The sequence below is a fragment of the Episyrphus balteatus genome, chromosome 3 (genome assembly GCF_945859705.1).
Source record: "Episyrphus balteatus chromosome 3, idEpiBalt1.1, whole genome shotgun sequence".
Taxonomy (NCBI): Eukaryota; Metazoa; Arthropoda; class Insecta; order Diptera; family Syrphidae; genus Episyrphus; species Episyrphus balteatus.
In genome coordinates, this window is record NC_079136.1 from 46,986,261 (window position 1) to 47,014,080 (window position 27,820).

Genomic DNA, 27,820 nt, shown 5'->3' on the forward strand with positions numbered 1-27,820 from the left:
GCGAATTTGGCATTAAATTAAATATTGAGACCGAAAAAAGTTGTAGCGACATGAAAAAGTATGAACCAAATTCGCACCCGTCCCAAGTAACAATTTAGCTTTCATAAGGGTCAATGCAAGCTATTTTTTGGCTTTCATAACAAGAAGGACAGGTCTTATGCAAATCATTTTGGCACATTTTACCGAAATTACAAAGGACTTTCCTTCACAGGTAATCCACAAGCTAATAGCTTGTGACAAACAGCTTAAAATGGCCTTTTACGGAGGTCTTCCTGCAGAGGGTTTATCTAATGCACAAACCAGATTACTTGCGTAGTATGTTATAATAAGGCCTTATAGAAGTTGTTGTAGGTGTTGTAGAAGATGTTGAATTTATGCATAAAAAAAAAAGAATTAATTGAATTTTATTTCATTTTTTTATTTTATTTTGATTTTTTCTGTTTTGCATTTTCTACATATTATTTTATTTATTTTAATTTTTTCCTATTTTGTTTCTTTTCCTTTTTTGGAAATTCCACTGCTTTTTCTGTTGTTCTGAAATGATGAGAATATTATTTTAATTGAAAAAGAACACATTTTTTTATTTTCCTTACCTTTCTTTGCAAAATGGATGACTTGCGTAAGTAAGCCTTAAACTAAACGTATACAAACTATAGCTTGTCGAATCGAACAAAATGGACCTTATGCAAGTAAAATTGTTACTTGGGGTGTGCCTATCACATCACAAAAAAGAGGTGTGTCTACAGAGGGTTAAAACTCTATTTTACTTTTTTCATAAAAAAAAAAAAAAACTAAATGTAACTCCATGAAAAAAATTCAAATCAATTAACAACCGGAAACAAAAAGTAGTTTTAATGAAAATTCTTCAATACGAATTGAGTGCCATCTATTTAGTCACACCACAAACAATTTAATCATAAACAACAACCACCATCTGAAAAATGACAGCTACTGTCATCTGCAGCTGTCACTTGTTTGATGTTTTGTTTTTCGTGAAATGTCAACACGAAGCAGCTCGTTTTTATTTCCTTTAGAACAAAAATAATTTATTTATTAAACAATTCCACCTTTATTTAAATGAAATAAACATGTTTCTAAAAAAATTCCTTCAAATAAATAACTTTTCTACAAGAGCCACTGATTCAATTTACGTGACAACACCAATTTTTTATGTAAATGCTTGTAAGTTTTGTCGAGACTTCCATGCCGGCTTCAAAAACTTTCTAAACTTATATGATTCCTAACCAAAATAGCTCCTCACATTGGTCATTTGTATTCAGCTGTAATTGCTGATGCCATAGTTCGTTATCAACGCTTAAAGAATCCCCAAGTTGAATCACATTTTTGCACTGGAACCGATGAACATGGGACAAAAATCCAACAAGCTGCTGCCAATAACAAAGTTGTTGTAGGAAAGTATTGTGATAACATTTCACAAAGTTACAGAAATGTGTTCCAAGAAGCTCGAATCCAACACACTGATTTTATTCGAACAACAGAAGAACGTCATAAAAAGGCTGTGAGACATTTTTGGGTTGGTTTCTTGAAGTAGTCTTTTATTCAGAGTAACTTCTTTCATTGCTTTTAGAATGAATTAAAATCTCGAGGACACATTCATTCATCTCAATACAATGGATGGTATTGTGTTTCAGATGAAACATTCCTCACAGATAGTCAGTTGAAAATTAATCCAGATGGTAGCAAATGCTCTTTGGAATCTGGCCATCCTGTCGAATGGACAGAAGAGACAAATTATATGTTTAGTTTGTCCAAGTTACAAGAAGATGTGATTTATTGGGTGAAACAAGGTGGACGTATTCGTCCGGCAAAATTCGAAAAGATTCTGCTAGATTATTTGAATGAACCATTGCCAGATGTTTCAATATCGAGACCATCGAATAGAGTTCATTGGGCTATTCCGGTGCCAGATGATGATAGTCAAACTGTTTATGTTTGGTTAGATGCATTGATAAATTATTTAACTTCGGCGGGCTATCCAAATGAAATGGTGAGTTTATTTTTTGTTTTGAATTGTCCTATACCTATTAACTGTTAACTTTTGTGCTCTAAGTTAAATGATTCTTCTATAAATGCTATTCATTTCTGGCTCAATAGAGGTTTATTCTAGATTTAAATTTTCTGCAACAAAAATTTTCAACTGAATTTAAAAGAGTTTAATCCTAGTCTCGCATTTGTATGCCCTATTCCAGGGATGGCGAACCAATGGCACTCGTGCCATTGGTGGCACGCCATAAAATATTTCCGGCACGCCACCAATTAAGTAATCCAATTGCCATTTGAGCGACATTCAACGATTTCTCCAGTAAAATTTTTCTTGAGATTTTGTAAAACTGTAAAAATCTCTTCTTCGCAGAAGAAGATACTCACGTTCTAAAGAACGGATTAAATTTACATGAAAAACCAGACGAAGTAAAATTAATAGTTTTTATCGGTAGGTAATTAGGTTTTCACAAATTAAAGAACCTATGGACCCTAATACGACATCCTTTGATAGACTTAACATGTCTATATTTTACTGGTTGTAAATTAAAGAAATTGAAATGTAGCTGAACGAATTTCAAACTTGTCCGATATAGGCTCAAATATTAGTCGAAACGAGGAAAGAGTTGGAATCAATCGAACTAGAGAGGGTGGAGGGCAATACGACGAACAATTCCAAATTAATGGAAACATGAAATTGGAAAAGTTGGAAATCTTGACAATATTTTCACCTACTTACGTCTGTGAGTCATAATTTGTCCAAATGTTTAACATTAAAGATTCGCTTAGAAGCAGATTGTCAGATGATTCCAACTTTGTCTTTCAGTTCAGCCTGCATTTTGCTTAAACTGACGAAACGTAGCCCTGATATAAACTACTTGGCATCGAGTTCACAACAAGAGAAGTCACACTACAATATTTCTTTCACTTTTTATTTTTTGTTTCTTTGTTTTATTTTGTTGAGGTACATCTAAAAATTGAAAAGTGAAAAATTTCAAATTCATTTTGTTCAAACTTAGTTTTTCCGAATGTAAAATTTGAAACAATGATGCAGAAAGCTTATTTTTTTGTTTCAAAAACAATTTTTGTAGTTTTTTTTTTTCAAAAAGTAATAGCGCTATAAAGAAAGAATTTTGTAAATCTCCCAAAAAAGTGGCTATTTAGTTATACCTATCTTTAATCTGAAATTTTATTTTTTATTAAAACGAACTACACGAATAAATCTGTTATTTTAAATTAGTAGGTGTGCTTACAAATAAAACGCTGCGTAGTTTAAAATTAATTATTTTTGTTTCTAGTGTTCACAAAAAAAATTACATCAAAACTGTATGGCACGCCAAAGGCACCACAAATAAATATTTTTTTTAAATGGCACGAGGCTCTTAAAAGGTTCGCCATCCCTGCCCTATTCAATAAAACTTGCTTTCGCGAATACAAATTTAAAAAAAACTGCTTCAAACAGCTTTAAACAAGCTTATGCACTGGGCTAAGGGTATGGATTCGTTATAAGTCTCCATAAATTTGGACTTGTTCTTTTCAATAGGAAATACAAGATTCCGGATTTTAAACCACTCGATACAACATAGTCGATGAAATATTCACTCTAACTAATCAAGCAAAATATCTGGTTCTCATTTTTGATAAAAAAAAAACTGCTCAATATTGAGAAGAGAGTCAAAAAAGTCAATTTAGCGATGCAAAACAAGCTATTGGTGGCAAATGATTTTTGTTTTTCCCCTTTTTTTGAAAATTTTATTTTTGAAAGTTGCTCCAGGTTGTTCTAGAGATATTCAGAAATGTTCCTACTGATGATATTTAAAAATAAATAAATAACATTTGTTTTAAATTAAATCATTTAAGTAATGGTTTAAAGGAGATGGGGCAAAATTATATGGGACTTGGGCCATGAGCGTACATTAATGAGACTAGTCTCGAATTGAAGCTGGAGCTTAGTATATTCAATATATGAAGTTTTTTTTTAAATCGAAAGTCAGGGTCCTGAGATATAAGGCTCCAAAGTTCGTTCTGATAACCATTTTCTGTCCCTTTTATATGCAAATATCATTAGAACTATAAGAGCTATATGTAAGTTTTTGATGTCAAATGAAAGGTTTTTTTTGTGCCTTTTCAACAATATATAACACATATTACACATAAAAAAGAAACGGCGAAAAAATAAAGAAAAAGTAAAATATTTATGAAAAAGAGAGTAATCCTGAACAAGTTTAAGGTTGACCTGAAAAAACGACAAAAACTAAGGATGAGGCTTTGTTCCTGAAAGCCTCTGCAATAATAATCCGCTTTTACCAAAATCGGATTAGATATTTTTTCGAGATATCCCCGTAAAAGGGTTTTTTTTTTTGTGAAAAATTCATACCAAAGCAAGGCACGAGTACGATAACTTAGGCGCCGAGAATTGACAACGGCTATTTCTAGAGGTGTTCAAAACAAATATTTTTTCTTACGGGAGGGGGGGGGGGGGTCAATGTCCCTCCCTTTAGGCGGGAGGGGCAATTTTCAAAAGAAATACTTGAAATCATAAAAAAATTATTAAAAAACAACGGCAACACTTACAGTTATCAATTATACTTTTTTCAAAAGCTAGAGTTATACACTTGATTTTAATTTTTAAATCAAGATATTTCAATCAATCGTTTTTGAAATAATCGATTTCAAAATCAACATTTGGGAAAAATAAGATTAAAAAAATACATTGGATACTATTTTTGTCAAGTTTTTCAATGAGAAATTGATTGATGAGTAAATTGTCTCAATAATTTCCTAATCAAACACTGAAAACCATATCTTCTTATGCCTTGCTTCTAGTTTTTGAGAAAAATGAAAAATAGAAAAACTAATTTCTTAATCAGATTTTTATTTTCTTGGCTGTTTACCATTATCAAAAATCAGAAAAGATCGATATTCATACATAGAGTCAGTAAAGAGCTTTGTTCTTCTTAAAAAAAAACAACATTTGGGAAAAATAAGATTACAAAAATACATTGGATACTATTTTTGTCAAGTTTTTCAATGAGAAATTGATTGATGAGTAAATTGTCTCAATAATTTCCTAATCAAATACTGAAAACCATATCTTCTTATGCTTTCTAGTTTTTGAGAAAATTGTAAAATAAGAAAACTTTTTTCAAATCCTTCAGTGGATTAAGTTTTTGGGGACTATTCTCTGCACCATCAGGGCTCGCCTGTGGTGAGCGTACAATGGGAATCTAGTTTTTTTTTTTAAGAAGAACAAAGCTCTTTACTGACTCTATGTATGAATATCGATCTTTTCTGATTTTTGATAATGGTAAACAGCCAAGAAAATAAAAATCTGATTAAGAAATTAGTTTTTCTATTTTTCATTTTTCTCAAAAACTAGAAGCAAGGCATAAGAAGATATGGTTTTCAGTGTTTGATTAGGAAATTATTGAGACAATTTACTCATCAATCAATTTCTCATTGAAAAACTTGACAAAAATAGTATCCAATGTATTTTTTTAATCTTATTTTTCCCAAATGTTGATTTTGAAATCGATTATTTCAAAAACGATTGATTGAAATATCTTGATTTAAAAATTAAAATCAAGTGTATAACTCTAGCTTTTGAAAAAAGTATAATTGATAACTGTAAGTGTTGCCGTTGTTTTTTAATAATTTTTTTATGATTTCAAGTATTTCTTTTGAAAATTGCCCCTCCCGCCTAAAGGGAGGGACATTGGCCCCCCCCCCCCTCCCGTAAGAAAAAATATTTGTTTTGAACACCTCTAGAAATAGCCGTTGTCAATTCTCGGCGCCTAAGTTATCGTACTCGTGCCTTGCTTTGGTATGAATTTTTCACAAAAAAAAAACCCTTTTACGGGGATATCTCGAAAAAATATCTAATCCGATTTTGGTAAAAGCGGATTATTATTGCAGAGGCTTTCAGGAACAAAGCCTCATCCTTAGTTTTTGTCGTTTTTTCAGGTCAACCTTAAACTTGTTCAGGATTACTCTCTTTTTCATAAATATTTTACTTTTTCTTTATTTTTTCGCCGTTTCTTTTTTATGTGTAATATGTGTTATATATTGTTGAAAAGGCACAAAAAAAACCTTTCATTTGACATCAAAAACTTACATATAGCTCTTATAGTTCTAATGATATTTGCATATAAAAGGGACAGAAAATGGTTATCAGAACGAACTTTGGAGCCTTATATCTCAGGACCCTGACTTTCGATTTAAAAAAAAACTTCATATATTGAATATACTAAGCTCCAGCTTCAATTCGAGACTAGTCTCATTAATGTACGCTCATGGCCCAAAAACGCCCCATCTCCTTTTGTTATCAAAAAAATATTTTAAAGGAAGTTAAACATATAAAATCTCTTAAACATTAAAATTTATATTAATCAATGCCGATATTTGGAAATAAAGGAATTAAATTGAAAAATTTCACTGTACCAAATCGGAAGGTTTAGTCCTTCGCAAACGTCGTACTAAATTTGCCTCGTCGAGAATTTCTAGTATTGTTCTATTAGTATGTTCGACTAACCGTTTTCTATGCTTTTTGGCAAAAGTTTTTAATGTCTTCGCGAACAGTGGGGATTCCAAGATCCCTGTGAAGATCTTCGTTTCTTATATACCACGGCGCATTTACAAATGATCTTAATAATTTATTTTCAAAAGTTTGTAATCTATTTAAATTTGTATCGCGCGTATAATCCCAGAGTTGAATACCATTATGTCCAGACAGGCTTAAGTACTTGCTTGTAAAATAATAATTTGTTTTCAATACTAGGTCTAGAATGTTGTCCGAGCAACCAGTACATTTCTCTTAATTTCATATTCAACTGATCACATTTATTTTGAACATGCGGTTTTCATTTTAATTTGGCGTCGAGAGTCATCCCGGGATATTTTGCCTCATTTGCAAATGGGACCTGAGTAGTATTAATAAAAACAGGTAGTCTATTTATTTTCTTATACGTAAAGTCGACGTGGACTGACTTAAATTCGTTAAGCGCTATTCGCCATGTTTGGGTCCATTCATTGACATTATTAAGAGCATTTTGCAATTTACTTGTCGATTCGTTAATTGTTTTGCCTACTGCAAGTATTGCGGTATCGTCAGCAAAAGTTGCTACAATTGTGTTTTCAGTTTGGGGTATATCGCGTGTGAATAGAAGGTACAGGATGGCACCTAAAACACTACCTTGTGGTACCCCAGCCACTATTTCCCTAAAGTCTGAGTAATCATTTCCGTGTCTAAAGTGGAAAATTCTGTTCTCTAGATATTCTCTAAGAATGGTAAAGAGTCCTTCAGGTAGGACTTGTCTTAATTTAAATTTGAAACCCTTCTATTATTGGCTGAAGACGCTGAAGAAATATTCTCTCAAAGACCAAAAGATGAATTTGATAAAGTGGATTTAAAAACATTTTTATTGATCTAAAAAGATGTAGACATTTTTTGAAATTTTTCATACTAAAAATCAATATTACATATGAAGCGAAAGTCTGGAACACTTAAGAAGAGCCCTAGAAAAAACTGAAACAAATTTTGGATATTTCGCATTCGAAATTTCAAGTTTTACTGTATGAACTTTCTGTTTTATATTTTAACTTGTATTAATTTGAAAGTTTTTTTTGTCCAAAAGACATTTTTCTTAACTTTTAATATTATGTTTTCACTTTAAAATCTACATTTTTGAATATTTTTTGATAAAAGTTGCGACCAGTTTAGTTTGAATATTTAAACACATTTGTATTGTTTTGGTTTTTGAATTTGAGGGACAGTATGTTTTTTTTTTTTGTAATTTTTGGGACTTGCAATATCTTTGAAACAGATAAAATTTTATTAGACACTGTAAAACACTGAAACACAGAATATTTATGTATGTGTATGTGGTCAAAAAATTATATTGAAACAAATTTTTGGAAAACAAAAATGGGAAGTTTTTTTTAGTTTTTTTTTTTAAAAGTTTCGAAAAAGGTATCTATAAAAATAAAAATTTTACGACCTCAATTTTTTTTAACATTGTCGCCTTTTTAGCTTGTCTCCTCGTTGCTTTGTGAGTTTTGTGACCCTATAAAATTAGTTCTTTATTTTTCAAATAACAACAAAATTGTATTATAATATTTAAGTATTTCTATAACTAGCTCGTTTTGCTATAAAAGGGCGGCCCCCACTTACATTATTCAGTTCATCCGTGATAATTTTCGATATTGAAGAACGTCGCTTTTGAAATTTAAGCGCGTTATTTTTAAAATGACACCGCAACAAGGTGCCAAATTTGCAGATTGTGTGTTTGATCAACAATAATTGAATGATATGTTGCAAAATACTTCTTAAGTCTTTTATGAGGCAAATATTTAAGTGTGAGAACAAAAATATCACAAAATAGCATCTCTACAAGCAATCTTTGTACGTAAGTCGTAAAAAATTGCATTTAAGCATTTCTCAAAATTTTTAATTGAAATTGTGTAAAAATTTTTAAAACATTATTCGGAAGAAAAATCCTAATCTACTTTTTCACTAGCACCAACACTGACGTTTTCCTTTAAAGTTGAATAAGGCCCGAGGCTTATGTAATAATAATATAATAACTTCAATAATAACGTCCATTTTTAAAGTTTAAATTTAAACGTTCACTGTGGCGTATGTGTTACATTTTTTTATTCAAACATTTTAATGGTAAACAGTTAGAAGAGTTTTCGGTGTTTGTAGTGCAGATCATAGCCGTAGCTAGGAACTCAGAAAAATTCTATCACATCGCGTTTTTGAGATATTCCCGTTAGAAAATCGAAAATCCCGCTTTTTACCAGTTTTCGAGGTTATTTCCTAGCGTTGGTAGGTACTACAGTCTCTGAATAAATCGATACATTTATTTTCGCTTACATATTGGATTTAAGGTTAACATAGAACAAAAGTGGGTAATAAAAGCAACTGAAGATATCTCGGACAGTAGAAAAGATGTCTGAAAGATTTAAATAAAATTAAAGGTAATATTTCCCGTCTTTGGATTCGAGTTCGGCCACCGAAACCCTTTGAAAAAGCATAGTTTAGTCTCGGCACCAAAAACCCTGCATAAGTACTTGTGGCATTTAAAGGGTTCTTAAAAGAGCATTTTAAGGTATTAACATAGTGCTTAAGGAAATGGTCAAAGAGATAAAAACTCTTTGTAATGGACCAAACAATTTTTGTTTTCTTTTATACAAACTTCATCGACAGCTTCTGCAACGATGCAAAATTGGTAGTAATTTTAAGGGAGATTTTCATATAGGTAATCAAATTACTAAAATACAAAAACAAATCATTTAGTGCTGCACATATTAGACTTGTATAATGTATATGTTTATAATATAGGTATCTTTTGATTTTCTGAAAAAAAATTTCGGGGGGGGGGGGGGTTAAACACCCAAACCCCCCCCCCCTAAATACGGCTATGGTGCAGATAACAACTTACTTTACTCAAATTACTTTTTCTATTTAAATTTCTGTTTATAACCATACATTCCTTTTGTACATTACAACGAAAGTAACTTTTTATTCTATTTCAATTTCAGTTTCGAAAAAAATGGCCACCAACTACTCAAGTTATTGGAAAAGATATTCTAAAATTCCATGGCATATATTGGCCAGCATTTCTAATTGCTGCAGGTAAGCTTCCCAAAAATAGAAAACAAACCACAAAACTTTGCCCCCACCCACAAACTAATCAAATTAAAATCATTTTCCAGGTTTAGAACCACCTCAGCAATTGTTCGTACACTCACACTGGACTGTTGACGGCCAGAAGATGTCAAAGAGTAAATTTAATGTAGTCGACCCAATGGAAGCATCACAAATTTATACAATGGAAGGATTACGATATTTTCTTTTGCGAGAAGGAGTTGCTCACAGTGACGGCAGTGAGTACCAACCACTCTACTATGTTTAAACATTTCATTAGGTTAAAGTTTCAAAGAAAATCCCCAATGGAAGTTGTCAGGAGCCTGTATAAGCAACCTTAATCATACTATTCATCCGCTTCAACAACAACAAACTTTGTTGTTAATTTTGTAGTTTTATTTTTGTAAGTTTTCCAAAAAAAAAGAAAAAGTTGATGATGAAGTGCATGACATGAAAAGGACGTCATCATCATCACAAGGTGCATCACACCATTTTTTCATGGATGAATTGCACGTCTCAAATCCCATTTCCACTTCCATCGTTCTTAAAGTTGCTTTTGAAGGACTCTGGCAACTTTTACCTTCGAAGAAAATTTAATGAAAGTGTTTTTTTTTTTATTTTAAATTTTAATATTGTTTACTCCTTTGAAGGAAGTGCAATGAAAAGTTTTTGCGGTTTGGGACAAGCAAATATTAAATATTGTGAAGAAATTCAATTTTCTTAACTAAAAACTTTGCCACTTTCTCTCAAGAGAGCGAAAGAGGATACCAGAGAGTTCAGAGATCTTGAACTTGTGAGGTGAAAATTTTATATTTGGATAGGTAACTCAAGTGAAACTATTAGTCAGCTATTTTGGTACGCTTTATGGTTTTGAAAATGAGTAAACGTTAAAATCTCAAATTTGCATAAGACCGCACACAAATGGTGGAAAGTTTAAGCAAAATTTTGAAAAACTTTTCCAAATAAAAGTAGTGACTTCAATTGATTTTTTTGTTGTTGAAGTTTAAAGTGCATGAACTTGTTTTGGTTCAATTAAGATAATTTGTTTGAAGTTCTTAATTCAAGGTCTTTTTGTATTAAATTTTGTGAAACTTTAATATTAAAAACGATTATGTAGAATTAAAAAATCTTATTATTAAGGCGTTTTTAAAATACAAGCGGATTAAGAAAATTTCTTAAAACGCAATTAAAGGTTTACGGACTTCGAGGAAAGCATTCAAGAGTATTTTATATCAAAAATTACACTGGTCGGCGAAAAACAAAAAAAAGTCGGGAGCAAGAACTTTATAAGGTCATTTTAATTGACTTTAAAGTGCTGAATTCAAAACTGTTTACAGATTTATTCTATCACGTCTAGTTTTGGAGCTACACTCATCACTATTTTCGCTATAAACTCCCAAAAACTAATTTTCAATTAAGTTCTTTTTGATTTTTAGTCAAAAACATATATTTTTCCGTAATATTGTTGCTTTTTTTAAGTCCAAATAAGAAACTGGAATTTGGTTCAAAAAACCATTCATTACTTTGGAAAAAACAAGCAAGATTTTGAGGTATTTATCATAAATTTCTTTTTTCAATATCTTCGAGAAAAAAAAATAATTTTGAAAAAAAAAATAAGTACCTTAAGGACGTTTTAATAAGGCGTTTCGAGATTGCATAAGTAGTTTTGCAAAAAAAAAAAATAACTTAACGGTGATGTAATTTGACATCAATAATGTACCCAAAAAACGTTTTTTGACCTGTTAATATTCAAATCTTTCAAAAACGTGACGTGCCAGTGAAATTTTGACTTCGGATTCGGACTCAGCACACAAAAATCCTTTACTAAATTACGGTTTGCTTCCTGCTCTATTTTCGTTGCCGACCAGTGTTATTGATCTGAAATTTGAGACCCCGAAAAAATTATGAAAACTAATAAAGCTGGGAAGTAGCACACGAATCTAGTAAACTGGAGGCAAGTTTTGCATCGTCTTGAGTGGTGCTGTTTTTTGTGATTAGGGGCTATAATAATGACGTAGATTAAGAGTAGAAAAATGTTACCAAAGGCTTCGGACAGGTAAAAAAATTCAGGATAATTAAGAATTGCGATGTTTAAAAAGAAGATCCTGAGAAAAAAGTTAAGAAGGCAATATCATAAAATGTATTACCCAATTGAATTGAATTAAGTTGCTCTTAGAAAAGAACAATCCATACCGTGATTATCGTCGTTTATTTCCGACTTAAACCCTCATAGTTGAATCACTAGTTTTAAGCAAATAAGAATAAATCCATGATCCCGCTAAAATAGAAGTGATGGGTTCTCAAAATTATTTTTGGCGAAAGGGTGCTTTTTTGAGGGGTTGAGTTATGTATGTATGAATAAGGCTTCATACCAGCTGTTATTTTTGTTAATTTTTAAAATCTAAGAATCTAAAAAGCCTATAAAATTATCTTGAGTGAAAGGGTGTTTTTTTTTAAGAAATGATGACATTCATTATTCGTTTACTACGCGTAAGAACTTTAGTGGAAACTGCTAATTTGTCATCTACAAAAAAAAAAAAAAAATGAGCCATTGATTAAAAGGGTGTTTTATTGAGTGAAGTTTACATCCTTATTACGAGAGGAAACTTTTTGACTTTTTACGGTGTATCAATTTTTTTTTTAATTTGTTAATTTTGTATATAATTTTACTTGTGCTACCTACTAAGCATAGTAATAGATAATAATTAGCGAAATTTTTTGGAGTTTAGTTTACATTTTGTTTTTCAGGCAACAAACTGCTATACCCGGATCGAAAAAGGCAATTTTTTTTTCGGATTGTAGGTCCGTTCGTTTTTCGAAACACCTATGAATTCACAAAATGTGTTCGAATACGGAATTCGGAATGCTAAAATTTGAAAAAACGGGAGTAAATAGAATTCGAAAAAAAATCATAACAGCCGTGGATAATAAGAGTTCGTACGTTTTTTATTTTCAGTAAGGTATTTAATGAAGCCGATAAAAGATCCTTTTCTATTATTAAATTTAAAAATGTAGTAAGCTTGTTCTGTTCAATTAATCTTTATTTTATGATAAAACAAACAAGTCAAAACTATTTACCGAAAAATCCTTCACTTTAATAAAATGACAAAATATTTTAGTCCCTTTAAATAACTTTAAAATTTATGTTGACACTTTTACCTTGTGAGTCAGGGACACACACTTTTCAGGACACCAAGACACAACACAACGAATACATTTATGCATTGCGTGTGAAACCATTTTAAACTAGAAAAACTCCTTTCATAGATAACAAAATTTTCGTACGACAGCTTCTTTGGTTCCATTAACGCCACCTTGAGGAAATTTCCATCAAATTGAATTTAATTGAAGGACTCGGTTTTGACATGATTTGAAGTGAGCATAGAATATGGGGAAATATGGTGCAAAATTTCGCATCTGCAAACCATCTCTCTTATCTCTTAAGAAGTAAGATGGAATTTGTTTTGAGATTTCACAACGACGACGAGGACGATAGAAACGCTTCTGCTTAACTACCTCAACATGACTGCAATTGTTCCTTCCTTGCACCGAGGGATTACCAATTAGTTGATGTGGTAAATCCACACAGCATACTGCATCTGGCGGTGGAGAGGATTCTTCTTCATATTTTTTTATTTTTATTTTTGTATTTTTATTTTGTCTCTGAATAGTTCTGATGCTGACGGCAGGGTTTCCCTGAAAAGCCACAGAAAATCCATTTTAATGCGCTGAGGCGTATACGTTAGTGGTGTCGTCACCTCAACAAGTGCGGCTTAAATCATCTGGTTACCCCTATTAGAAGTGGGTTCACGAACTCTTGTGTACTTGTTCAATTCAGATGTTGCTGCAGTGTACCAGTGTGCATTCTGCCATCAGCATGTTGGATCCAACAAACACCAAGCAACGTGTACTCCACTCCACACTCGCCGGATGCACTTGCACATCCTGAAGGAAGTGTCACGCAATTTAAATTGGATGTTATAGTGAACATCCTTTGAATGATTATTATACTTTTATTTTGTCTATGGGGATTCTGTTTTTTTTTTTTTCTCATTTCGAAATCTAAAAAAAGGAGAGTATTTCTCGTGAAGTAATCTCTTTCAATGGAAAAGAGGAGATTTCTAAAGATTTTTTTGTGTGTATTTTGTTTTGTTGAAGAATTTGAATTCCGAAGGAGATCTTATCATCCATCTTAATAGGATAAGGTAATTAAAAGAACGAAAGTGAATACAAAGAAGCACCTAATTCTCTTTGGATTTTATTGCAAAAAATATAAACTGTACAAAAATTGAGGGAATTGCAAAAGACTATCTATTTTGAATGAAAAACAGCTAAGTTTAAAAAAGTTCAAGGGTTGGAGAGACATGATTTCTTTAAATAAAGCATAAAGTTTCTTTTGAACTTGTTTATTGAGTATTATTTGCGCCCTTGTAAAAGGTTTTTGTGATTTGAATGAGATTTAGAATTTAATTTAAGAATAGTTAAATCTTAAAGAAAAATAAAGCGTAACGCTATATTGCAGATTTTTCTGGGTTTGCTGTTAATGGATGTACCTATCATTCGGATGCTACCATTCAGAAAATTGTCCGAAATCTATGAATTAATTTTTTTTCTTTATTATTTTTCCTCAAAATAAGGCAACGTAAAAAATAATAGTCCGGTCAATTTAGACATCCGAGGTTACATTAATTCCCAGCAAGCTGAAATTTGAAAGGATTGTTGGAAACACCATCATAAATTAAATCTAAAAGTCCTCATCGATCTGAGACCTGGAAAAAAATTTACTTGGGGTCAAAGGTCACAAAAACTGGTTTTTTCACGATTTTCACCAAACGGTAAGTCTTATCAAAAAATTTTCAAAGAATTGTAGATTAGACTATTATATATAAAAAGTGTTATGACACTTTTTTTCGTAAGAAAGACCCACCGTTTCTTAGGTATAACTATTCAAAAAGTTGAAGTTGAGTTGTAATCATCATAAATTCATAATCAGGCCTATTCTGAAAAAAAAAACTCCCAACTGAAAAGTTCCTGAAATTTCATTATTTTTTTTTTTAGCTTGAATTCCGTTCTTCAATGGTTAAGAATATGGGGAAAGCAAAAAAAAAATGGAAATTTTCACCAATTTTCCGATTGGGACCCTTCTCCCCAAACCATTTCCCTGGGAATTTTTGTTTAGAATAGGTCTGAATATATACAGGGTGTCCGATAGAGAATGGACAACCCTATAACGGCTGATAGCTACACTTATGACTGTTCTAAAAACAGATAGAAAAAAGTTCTATCGCAACCAGTTCATAAAATATTGGCTTTTTTTCGTTCAGTGTATTTTAAATTTTATCATCTTATGTTTTCGTTCACTACAATGAATGAATTTTATTTATTTATTTTTTTTTTTATAATTTTCTACAATAATTGGATACAACAACAATTCTGTATGTAGGTTATTGTCTTAGAAATTTTTTTAATAAATTTATCTAAATGTAATTATTATTATTATTATTGTTATTATTAATCTTTATTTTTTCTAATAAAAGATACAAACTTATAATTAAATAAAAGATATACAAGCATGGCTTATAAGCCGTCTGCCGGTTATTTTAAAGTTATTTTAATTTGAAAGAGAATTATTATTTTTATAAAATAATTTTATAAATGTAATTATAATTTACATGATTTACCGCCATAAAACCAGGGTTTAGCTAATTAGTACACGTTCAATTTATCATAGCCCACATTATCTATCACATAATCTTGACAATTTTATAGATAGAGATGAGGATATGTAATATGTATGTATATATTATTCCTGGGATTTTGTACTATTAACACGATTGCTAAACGGAAAAAAAGACCACCTAAAAAAAAGCGGATCTCTGCATGGTTTTTTGTCAATCCGAACTTAATGTGTGTACAAAGTTTCAGTTCTATATACGTCAATTGAAAGTTGGTCAACATTGAGTTCCAAGAAGCTATTTTTTGTTAGTATAAATTATGCTCGGCACATTGTTTACGACAAATAAATCGCATCAATATCGATTTTAATTCGTTTTATTTTTAACCCTCTGTAGGCACATCTCTTTTTTGCCAATTTTGGTTTATACTTTTTCATGTCGCTAGAACTTTTTTCGGTCTCACTATTTTATAGAGATTCATATATGAAATTGATGTAGAATATTCCGAGGAATTCGAATATTGTAGTCACAATTCAAAAAAATGTATTTTCACCCTTATAAAGACACTTTTTTGTGACCACTTTAAATGTTTGCCCTGCCAAATTCGCACCCGTGTGCCGACAGAGGGTTTAGGAATTCGACATTAGTTACAAGTGAAGCTATTAGGTAAAAGCGTATTAAAAATGATGTTGTACAGACAACTGTGATAAATCTATCTAAAAACGAATAACATTTAAAACGAAACCATTTAAATCCAGCACACATTAAAACAATGATGATTTCAATATACGAAAACCCATTAAAAAAAAAAATAACAAACTGAAAATTGTTAACAAAGACACGAAACGTGCTCAGCTTAAAAAAACCCAAAATCATAAAATAAACCAAAGAAGAAAACTTTTAAAATCATTATCCCATGATGCACAAAAAGAAGAGTAAATAACACCACTCTGATGAGCTCTGACAATAAATGATTCAATGAACCTTCTTCAAAAACGAAACTGAAACACCTCTTGAATCTTGAAAACATATCATTCCTTATAGAACAGTAAATGTTTCAGTTTGGGTAGAGTCTCCATTTATCAATAAGGAGGGACGATTATACCACCTCTTTTCTGTCTACCAAATACTTCTTCTTCATGTCCTGTCTATCCATGTCCAAGAGAGTGTGACTGTGACTCCTTACACAACTCAGAATGATTTTGAATTCAATAACAGTTCTCAATTTGTGTATATTTCTAAACTCAAGAATTCAGTATTTGTGATTCGTATAAAATAAAGTAAAAATGGAATAAAATATTTTCCAGAGGATATCATTTTCCGCCAGAAGACACAAATCACATTGAAATGCTGTGCAAACACTATTCTTTGGAGTTCGATTCTTGCCTTTACCATCATCAAGGCAGCATGAGGCAACATCCAGGATCGATTGACACCGACACTCTGCCATATACCATTAGTTGTTGAATTGGAACAAAACAACTCTCAACTCATGAACATTGCTAACACATCCTTCTTTTTTCCTTCTTTTTAACTCTTCCTCATCTTGTATAGAGCCAAAGAACTGTAGGTGACACCCACGATTCAGCTGGCGAAGATATATGTTTCCTTCTACTAACACACATCTATTGTACAATCCGCTCAAGCTATTTGAACTGCAATTTGTAAATTCCAACTAACACACCCGGCAAGATGATGGTCGTATTGAGGATAGGTGTTTGGGGGTTGAAGATGATAACGACGACCGACGACTTGCAGAAGAAAACGGCGACAAGCTTCACTATATTTCGAAGATAAACCCACAGAAGGTTGAATTTAAGAGGAAAAGAAAATATATTCTTCTTGACGAAGAAGAAGAAAACATCCTCAAGAGATTGAATCCTGTTTCTTGTGGTGCGTTTTATTATTTGGAACTTGGTATAGGAGCTTTGGATGTGCATTGTAAAAGATATTGAAATTGATTTTTGGCAAACACTATATCGAGAGAGAGAGTGAGATTGGGTGGAAATAAACCATTTCGTGTCAAGGGAATCAATTTCAATGAGTAAACTGTTTGGGTTGGAATAAGTTCTATCTGTGAATTAATCATTGCCGCAGACGTTTAGTGTGTGTGTGGAACGTTTTTTTGATAATGTATCCTTAAAGGGTATTTAACTTGAATATCTGTTTATTAAAATGCAATTTATCTTGCTGATGGAAATCTATGCAATTTAGTGACGCACGAATTTGAAGTTTTTAAATTTAAATCACAGCCACATCTTTCTTTATCAAGTAAGCCACAGATATATCCATATCGAAAGCTTAGCAACAAAATTGTGATTTGCTTCAATTTTAGTTCTTCTAAACTTTCAGACATTCAGAATATTTTAAGAATTTCTAGTGTCAATTGCTACATGATCAGTTTGGTTAACTGAAAGCCGCTAAGTCCACTTCTGAGTTTGTAGGTGTGGAAATCAATTTATTGTTGTATTGTATCTCTACAAAAGCGAAAGTCTGAGTAAGTTGCCCGAGGTATTTTCGTGCATCAGGCTATGTCTTTCGAGTTTCGACCGTAACATCACAAAGTTGCCTTATCAATCTTATTAATCCGAACCACTTTTGACTACATGTAAAACATTAAGTTTTCAGGAAATGTAAGAAATACTATACTACTTTTACTATCTAAGATACATTTATGCCTACTTAGGTTTTGAAGTTTAAAATATAACAAAATAAAATATAATATAAATATATAAAAAAGGTAAGTATACGCCACAGTGAACGTGTAATTTAAAAGGTCTTGCTGAATAACAAGTCAAGGGTTAAGGTATATGTAAATTATTTACTCGTAAGCTTAAGGAAAGAAGATAATGAAGGTTTAATACTCTCCTACAAATGAGAAACATTTAAAATTTTAAATAATAGTCATCAGAACAAGCTATTTTTTTCCGAACTTCGACTATTCCGAAATATCTTTAAAGTCTCTTTTCAAAATGTTATATAGCACACCCTTCTATCTGTTCAAGAGGGCAACTTTTAAATAGTTGAACATCATAAATATTTAAATATTGGATTCTAAAATCTTTGAGAAAATAATAAAGAGAAGTAAAGAGGTCCAAAAATTGATCCCTGTGTCACTCCAGTAGTTGTTGGAAGTAAAACCTGAAACTCGATCGGAAGTTAAAACAAACATTGGATGTTGGAAAAAATTTTAATCCATTTTTTTTTTTGTAATAACAAAAAAAAAAATTTACTTTTATAAATATAAACTTAAACTAAAAAAAATAAAATGCACGACTGGGGTCGCACTTACTTGCTCTTATGGTAAAAGTATATCTTACCTTAAAGCTTTTTATAAAAAAATTAGGCAAAATTATAATTAGATTTAATTAAACTATTTCCCATTATGTAAAAAAGTACCTACAAAATCTGTTTTTATAATTAATAAAACTCCATTTTTAAAGGTTTTGATTACAAAACGAAGTATGCCATCTGATTTCTTGTATGGAAAGGAATTTTGAGAAAAAAATTTGAAAATCGTTAGAGCCGTTTTTTTAAAAAATTAATTTTTTATAGGTATATTAAAATTTTCTAACATTAAAAAAGAAAAAATTGGTATGCCATTTCGAAGAAATAATTAATTTACACTAAAAAACAAAATTTCGAAACATTTCAGAAACTCGTTTTCAATAAAATGATTTTTCAAAAAAAAATTTTGAAATATTTTTAAAAAATCCAAAAATGTGTTTTTTGAAAATTTTCTAACAGTTTAATATAATGGTTAATTAAAAGCTTTTGTATAAAAAATTTCGTTGAACTCGGGTTAGTCTTGTTAGAGATATTTTGAAACCAAAAAAACGGTTCTATGGCAGGTACCGTTAGTAATTTTCCAAAAAAATTTTTTTTTTTTTCAATCAAAAGTTGGGTCTTGTTTGTTAATTATACACACATTTTTTTTATAAAATCGTTAGTCTTGAAAAATTTGTATGGGAGGTACACTTTCTAAGTGAGATATAAAAAAACAAAAAAAAAAAAACAACTTTCAGAATTCCATAAAAACATCTGTACCAAATTTGAAGATAATCCGTCTACCCGTTTAGGCTGTGGAAATTTGTTACAGATGGACGCACAACCGCACAGACGCACAGACGCACGGACGGAATTGCGAGACCCACTTTTTCGGAGTTCTCCATCATCGTAATGTTGGTTTTGATTAAAACCTCAATTTTTTTTTCGACACGAAACCAATACTTGCCCTATTCAGCAAGTAAAAACAGTAAAATAAAAATATCAAAATTATTTCCTGACGGTGATCGTCTTCCGATAACTGGCCAATCGTAAGGCGGTGACGGGTCCCCACGGACGCGACGGTTTATGCTTAAGATCCGTAAATGAGTTTCCCGTTGGCTCAAGTGGTGGTTTTGGCGGTGTTGACTGCTTGCGGCGGTATAATCATGCTTAACTGATTTTTTATTCTTCATCAAAGTTTACCTAGTAAAAATTCGCGGTAACCACACTACCGTACAAACAGTTTTGGGATATTGTTAGCATATTTAGATGCCAGCAGTGTTAAATCAAGTTTGCAATTTCAAAAGTTTTGTACTAACTGCGTATTGAACTTTACAGTTTTTAATTTTTTACTTTTTAATAGCTCATCCTGTAAAAAAATATCATTTAAAAAAATGCAAAAAATTATTAAAAAAAACGTCGTCAGTATTTTATTACTACAAAAAATAAAATACAAAAATATCGAGACATTGTATACTTCGTCAGTTGTTTTTTAAAACATGATCATCATCAAGTTCATCCAAATATTCTCTTTTCACCAAATCCAAATAAACTTCGGTTTCTTTTTGTTCGTCCTCTTTTTGTTTCTTAAGTTTTGCACGAGTGTTTTTATACTTGTCATATAAGCGGCCTCGAGGATTTTTATTCTTAGTTCTTGGTAAATAGTAGTAATACTGTAGATATAAAGAAAATGTTTATTTAAATTTAACGAAAAACAAAATTCACATAATAATAACTCACCCTGTATTCCATTTCTGTTGGAAATACTTCAACAATTTGTTCAAGAATATCATGAAAATATTTTGGTATTAAAATTGTTTTGGTAAAAAATACAACTTCTAAAATGATATTAATTAAATCATCTCTTTGCTTATCGTTGAGTAATTCTGTTTGATTATAACTTGCTAGTATCATTCTACCTTTAATACTTTGATTAACTATATTTGTAACATTCTGAAAAAAAAAAAAAAAAAAAAAAAAAAAAAAACAGTTTAAAACTCAAAAACTTTTTTAAAACATGGATTTTTTAGCATACAATTTTTTTAAATTAATTTTTTAAGAAGAATGAAATTTTGTTTCTTACCACGATATTTCGAAACTCTGATGAAGAATTTTTGTAGCCCATGCTATAGCGACTTTGGTCTTTGGTTTGATTCTTATAGAAAATACTATCCTGACTGTAAAGAGTTTCATCTTGACTATATTCAGAAGCACTTTGACTGTGTGCATATCCATTTTGGCGATTATTAGACTCATTTTGATGTTTGTCACCTTCTTGCATCCAAACGACTACTGGTGACTCATTAGATTGAGTTTCTTCTTTAGAATTTTGCTATAAGTTTTTTTTTTTTCATTAAATTAAAATTTAAAAAATTAATTAATATAAAATAATTTACATTTCTTCTTCTCCATCTGAAAAGTTTTTCTCGAAATTCTGCCCTTAAACCTGTATGACGTATTTCCATAAGATCATCTTTAGATAAGTAGGGAAGACTTCGATATGTAATGTTGACATCTAGATTAAACAAATATACAAAAATAGATAAATACTTACATATAATATAGAATAAAACATTTTTGTTGTTATCAAATCAAATATTTCAACCATAAGACCCACATAAATTGAAATTATTGGAAATTTTATAACCTTTAAGACCGTGAAGCCTTTATTTTCTCAAAAATTAGTTCATACAAAAATTCAATCATTTTTTTGATATATTTTTTGTTGCATTTTTACTTGCGATATACATAGGTATACATAGGTTGAGATAACATTTTTCCATGACATTACGATGGTGGACAATGCCAAAAAAGTGGGTCCCGGAAGTCCGTCTGTCTGTCTGTATAAGGAGCTACAGCCTAAACGGATGGACCGATTAATGTCAAACTTGGTATGTAGCGTTATTTGGCGACTCTCCAGAGGGGTTTTTGGAATTAATTTTTTTGAACCAAAAATAACGGTACTTGTCATATACCGATTTAAGTAAAATTGAAATATCTCGAAAACGGCTCTAACGATTTTGTTTAAAAAATTCAAATGTTAGTTTTAAGCTAAGGTCTATCTTCCAATGAAAAAAAATTTTTTTTTGAAAATCATTATTAACGGTACCTGCCATAGAACCGTTTTTTTTTTTTCAAATCCGATTATCTCCGAAACTGCTTATTCGATTTCAACGAAACTTTTTGTGATATATAATTAAAACATAAGCCAAAAATAAAATTTTGAAAAAAATAATTTTTGGATTTAAAAAAAAAATTTGAAAATTTTTTTTTGAAAAATCAAATTTTCGAAAACGGGACATTGAATTTTTTGAAATTTTGTTTTTATTTATAAAAAATTTGTTTTTTAAAAAACGGCTCTAACAATTTTGAAATTTTTTTTAAAAAATGCATCTTAATATATCAATCAAAACTGCATACTTGTTTTGGAGGGCAATTTTATTTCAGATTTTATTTTATTTTTTAAAAAACGAATTTTATTTTTTTTTTCCAAATTTCTATATAAAAAGTCTTAAAAATTTAAGCAACTTTAACTCTAAGAGCAAGTTCGTGCAACCCAGTCGTGCATTTTATTTACTATGTTGCGGTCGCAGTTGGAGGCTAAAAACTTTGGGTATTCATTGAGTCATAACTGTACAAAACAATTGTACAAAAAACTATAATGACGCACGTTTAATGTATAAAGTCACTGTATTATCTACAGTATACTTAAGTATTTCTTAAATTTAAAATAAACAAAATACAAAAAATAAAAGGTGTTTTTGGCATATTTTTCTTTCAATATTTTATAGAATAAAAAAAACCTTGAGTTTGGTGTATAGGTAATGTAAATAAACCATTTAGTTAAAAACATCTGTGTTTCTATGTTTACTTATTAAAACACCTGGTTTTCTTAAAAAAAAAAAAATACTTATAATTTCCATACAAATCAGTGGGTTATATTTTTTGAGAAACAGAAAAACTTTTTTTAACTCAGGTTTCTTTTATAAAAAAAATCTTATTTTCAACGTACTTGCTCTTATAACTAAAATTGCTTTGAAGAATTTTCCCTGCTTTTCTCAGCTTATACTAAAATTCTTCTAATGATTTCCGTTTTTTATTGAGAAGGCCAATGGATTATATCGATTGAATGTCGTTAAAACAAGAGCTTTTTTTTACATTTGCCCAAGTAGAAACACCATATTTTAGGCACCATAAAACTCTGCAATATTATACATTTTAACTACTTCCATGTTTCATTTTTTTTGTTTTGTGAAGTTCGGATTAAATTTCTGGCATTCATCTGGCAATTTTTTCACTGCTCCAAAGCAAGTATCCTCTGCTCCTTTTTGATCTGACCTTTTCTTTTTTTGTAGTGTAGATACTTTCATCAAATTTTAGGTTTTAATATTTTTTTTTTTGTATTTCAATATTCTAAAATATCGTGTGCAGGGTTGTAAAAATATCAATTAAAAGAAAAATGCATTTGAAATTAAAATTAAATATTTTTTGGCAATAAAAAAAATTTTTCATTAAGAAAATAATATTACTATCGCAACTGAAAAATATTTATTGCAATTAAAAATATTTTGCATTAAAAAAAATTTAATGCAAATAAAAAAATTTATTAATTTACTTTTTAAGAAAATTTCTTTACATATTCTCATAGAAAATTGAACGCTCTACAAAAAAGGCCTTAGAAACTTTTTTCGTTTTATCTAACCATTTAATTGATATTTGAGGTCCGAAAATCGAGAAAATCTTTAAAAATCCGTTTTTTGTTCTAGTAGGGGCTTAAACGTTCTACAAAAAATTTCTTGGCATCAAATTGATTGCTTTAACCGTTTAGAAGATATTCGTATCAAAATCGCAATTCAAACTATTGAAATTAGTGGGCATTAGTTTGGATACGAATATCTTCTAAACGGTTAAAGCAATCAATTTGATGCCAACGAATTTTTTGTAGAACGTTTAAGCCCCTACTAGAATACATCTTGTTAATTTGAAAATAATGAAGTTTCAGTGAATTGGAAAATTTTTAAAAGTAAAAATTGTTTTTATAATTTTTTTTAACTTTGACCTCGAATATTTTTAGAATGGTTAGATTAATGAAAAAAGTTATTAAGACCTTTTTTGTGGAACAATCTATTTCCTACAAGAATATGCCTTGCGCATATTCAAAATTATATAAAAATTATAATTTTTCAATTTGTTACAAAATTAAGAACAAAAAACGAATTTTTAAAGATTTTCTCGATTTTCGGACCTCAAATATCTATTAAATGGTTAGATAAAACGAAAAAAGTTTATAAGGCCTTTTTTTGTAGAGCGTTCAATTTCCTATATGAATATGTAAGGAAATTTGCTAAAAAGTCAATTAATAAAAAAATGATTTTATTTTAGTAGAAGCTTGATATAAAAATGGAAAATTGCGAAGCGGAGGACCTTCCCATTAATATAAAAAGCTTATATTTGGTATGTATATTCTAGAGGTATCTAGCAATCGATTTTCGGAGTACAAAATAAAAAAAAAAGAATTTCGATTTTTTTTTACCCACCCTAATGTAGATATGTTGAAATAGCTATAATTTCTTACAATTGTTAGAAATTAGATGAATATTAAAAAAAAAAAATAAATATTAAATAACTAATTCAACATCAAAATGTTCAACTTTTAGATAAAAAACCAAAATTTCTATCCTAGTCAGTTTTGCTAAGTGAAATTTTGAAAAAAAAAAAAAATGATACCCTGGTTGTTGTGATTGATTGATAACCTGAAGGTGTGGGTTCATCCCATTTGAAGGCAGTATTCTTTTATTTATCTCACAGTTTCAACGATGCCAACCGTGGAAAGGAAATATATGAGATTATCATCTTCTTATTCTCAATTCACTGTCCAAACAAAAATTCTTTTCTATCGCAATATATCTTCTCAATAATGTCGTGCAATTTACAGTTAAAAGACCCTAATGTGGGCATTTATTTAAAACTATTTATTAAAAAAAAAAATATTTCATATTAATCTTAACTCAAATTTTATTAAAATCCGTTGTGTAGTTCAGATTTCGAAAACTCTTTTCTTTCAGTACCTAGTATAAAAAAAAATCATGTGTGCAATTCACACGTGGTAGAAGTGAAACCTTAAAAAATCATTTTTCTTGCAAAAAAAAAAAAAAAATTGAAAAAATCTACCTATTTTTATTCTATCACCTTCAAATCCATGTTTTTTATAAGTCAACCTATATAACTTGTATATCATCTGAAAGCTTATTGTCTAAGCTCAAAATATATATATATATATATTTATATATATATATATATGTCTATTAGACATCTACAAAAAGAGCTAGAATTTTTTGAACTCGATCAATTTCCATCAAGAAATGCGAAAAAAACACGTATTTTTATCTTCTCACTTCTCACGCTATTAAATCCATTTTCTTCCCTAACAACCTATAACAACCTACACCATCTGTCTTAGCTCAAAATATATATATCGATCAAGTCTATGAGCCATCTACAAAAAGAGCTAGAATTTTTTAAACTCGATGAAATTTCATCAAAAAAAGCAAAAAAACATTTCTTTTTATGTTCTCAGGCTATGGAATCAATTTTTTTGTTTGACAACCTATAAAACCTATACCATGTGAAAGCTTATTGTTTCACCTTTCATATGACATATAAATCTCATTTTAAAGATGCCTACAAGAAGTTAGAATTTTTCAAAGGCAACCATGTCGAATTTCCAGACTGAGATTACGCTACTTCCTACACTAGTGGCTGGTCATCGGCAACAGATCTCCACAGGTGTTTTGAGATATTTTTAAATTTTTTTTTTCAATTTAAGATTGTGTAACTTGTAGAGCACGTAACGTTATGTGTGATATATCAAATAAAAGGTTATGTTATCAGCATGCGTATTAAAGTTAAATAAAATTTGTATGTGCACTAGATCAAAAGATATAACGTGTGTAGGAAAAGAACATCTTTTTACCGTTATCTCAGAATTTTGAATATGCAATTAATTGAAATTTACAATTATAATTTATTTTTACCTTTCTACAGTACAAATTTCATTCATCTATCTATTAAAACAAAAAAGTTATAACAAGTTGAATGTTCGTGTCGTGTTTTCGTTTCATCTTGTTTCAAATCACTACGATACTGAAGAAGTTTTCACTTCAAAAACTAAAATTTTAGAAAAACGTTAATTCTTAAATTAGGTGACCAAATATGTATTAGATCAGTTTTCTACATGCGTGCACAAATTTCATTCATATTATGTTGATTAGTTCGGATTTTCTAGAATTTATTCCGCTTCACCATACAAACAAAAACCACTGTGCGACGTAGTTTTGTTAAAAGTATCAACAAATCCCAAGAAAATATTAAATCCACCCCTCTTCCATTCAGACGGAATTTTATTGAGCTACAAAATTAACTCCACTCGAAACGAAACTCGAATGCACAAACCACATAATACACACACATTGCAAATTAATTTCTTTTCTCTTTTGTGCACGCATGCTTCGTATCTCGTATGTCGTTCGTTAAATCAAAACAAAACACTCCAACTCCACTCACTCACTGATCTGATTATAACAAACTCTGTAAGCATTCTTATTCCAGTGGTATAATTTACTCCCCGCTAAAAAAAAAATAATCAGCATTTTGTGCAAGATCATCAAATAACACACACATTTATAGAATAGAATGCATCGGCACTCTGTTTATTACATATATTCACAAGCCGAATTCATAAAACTTTTAACCTACCTTTAAGATATCGATAAACTCCAAGAATATTTTGTTCTTTTAGAAAACTCAATAGCTTTTCTGTATCTTTATTTTGAGTTTCTAATATTTTTGTAATTTCACTATTTTCAAAATGTTCGGACATTTTTATGACAATGCGATATCATGTGCCGCTGCCGATGCTAACCACGCTAAGAATGAGATAAACTAAAAAAACATGAATTTATGAACAGAGTATGAACATGAAGCAGATGTGTGTGAGTTGAGTTCAATTTAGAATGTATTTTTTTATTCGGTCCCGTTCTTTGTTTAACTCTGTAATAATATGGCAGGGTTGGCATTGGCATCAGGAGCGGTTCAAGTGAAGATGGGGGTCAGGGCGCTTAATTTAAAAAAGGAAATCTGGCAATGCAATAGTGAGAGCTGAAAAAATTATAAATTAAGTCTAGTAAGCCGATCGGAAAATAGTTGATTTCTTATAGAATTTTTTTCGCCAGACAAATTTTCTATTTAATTTTTTCCAAGCGGTAGTACATAGTTACCGCACCAAAAAGGAACTTCGGTATCAGCTGTAAAAAAATGCCTCCATTTTATTATATCAGGAAAAGTTATGTTCGAAATATTATTTGAATGGAAAAATAGTTAATATTGGCCTACTCATACTATATTGTGTTAGTATCTTGAATAATATAACCTTGTTTTATTGGTAATATTGTAGGTATACGCAGATAACTAAGCATTATAATCAAAAGCCAACGAATTTTTCTATATGTTCTAACAAAAGAAATCGTTCTTTGTTTAAGGAAAGAAATCAATCTGGAATTTTTTATTTTTGCATTAATTTTTTTGTTGCCTAAAAAATTAATTTATCAACCGAAGAAACTATTTTCAGTGGTCGTAGCCTTAAATAAATCCTTAAAAGTCTCTTGATAGTCCCGAAACCCATGCGCATCGAATCTACCACAGTACAGAAACGAAAACTTTAAACGCATTTTTCTCGAAACGCGTTTTTTTCCGCGCCGTGCAATCTCAACTCAAAAACTAAAGAAGGTATCGACTTGAAATAAACTGTAAATTACTCATTTAAAAAAAAAATTTCTACATATGTATATAATTTTTGCATTAAATATTTTTTTTTTTACAATTTGTTAATAAAAAATCATTGTGTTTTTTCTTTTTTTCGGTCTCTTATTTTTATTTTACACAATTTTTTTTTTAATAAATTTAGGTTCATGCAATGCGTATAAATATATGAAAAAAATTTATTTTTTGATTATAAACAATTTCCTGGGCCTTTAGAGGGCTGTAAAGCCGCCATTTTGTTTTTACTTCAAAAAAAATTATATAAACACTTCATAATGTCAATAATATTATGTACTTCTCCAAATTTCAATAAATGCTTTCAATTTTCCATAAAAAAATATTTTCCCCTTTTAGATTTTTGAAATGTATAAGTTTGGAACTAACGAACCTACTCAGTAAACTCAAACAAACT

General features: G+C 30.2%; 2 protein-coding genes across 2 annotated transcripts in view; one reads left to right on the top strand and one right to left on the bottom strand.

Annotated features, from left to right (window-relative positions):
* Positions 1–965: 965 nt before the first annotated feature.
* Positions 966–27,820, top strand: part of LOC129915294 (methionine--tRNA ligase, mitochondrial) — an 87,411-nt gene continuing 60,556 nt past the window's right edge. Inside the window, exons 1-5 of the mRNA XM_055994782.1 lie at positions 966–1,182; positions 1,254–1,534; positions 1,589–2,008; positions 9,544–9,637; positions 9,718–9,888. Of these exons, the coding sequence (XP_055850757.1) occupies positions 1,089–1,182; positions 1,254–1,534; positions 1,589–2,008; positions 9,544–9,637; positions 9,718–9,888 (1,060 nt within the window). The 5' untranslated portion in view covers positions 966–1,088. The remainder of the gene's footprint in view (positions 1,183–1,253; positions 1,535–1,588; positions 2,009–9,543; positions 9,638–9,717; positions 9,889–27,820) is intronic.
* Positions 20,018–26,538, bottom strand: LOC129915304 (uncharacterized). The gene is made up of 5 exons (XM_055994792.1): positions 26,347–26,538; positions 20,988–21,106; positions 20,675–20,923; positions 20,332–20,544; positions 20,018–20,264 (listed from the first exon to the last, which is right to left on the bottom strand). Exons 1-5 carry the CDS (start codon positions 26,468–26,470, stop codon positions 20,073–20,075), a joined length of 897 nt encoding a protein of 298 aa, XP_055850767.1. The 5' UTR covers positions 26,471–26,538; the 3' UTR covers positions 20,018–20,072.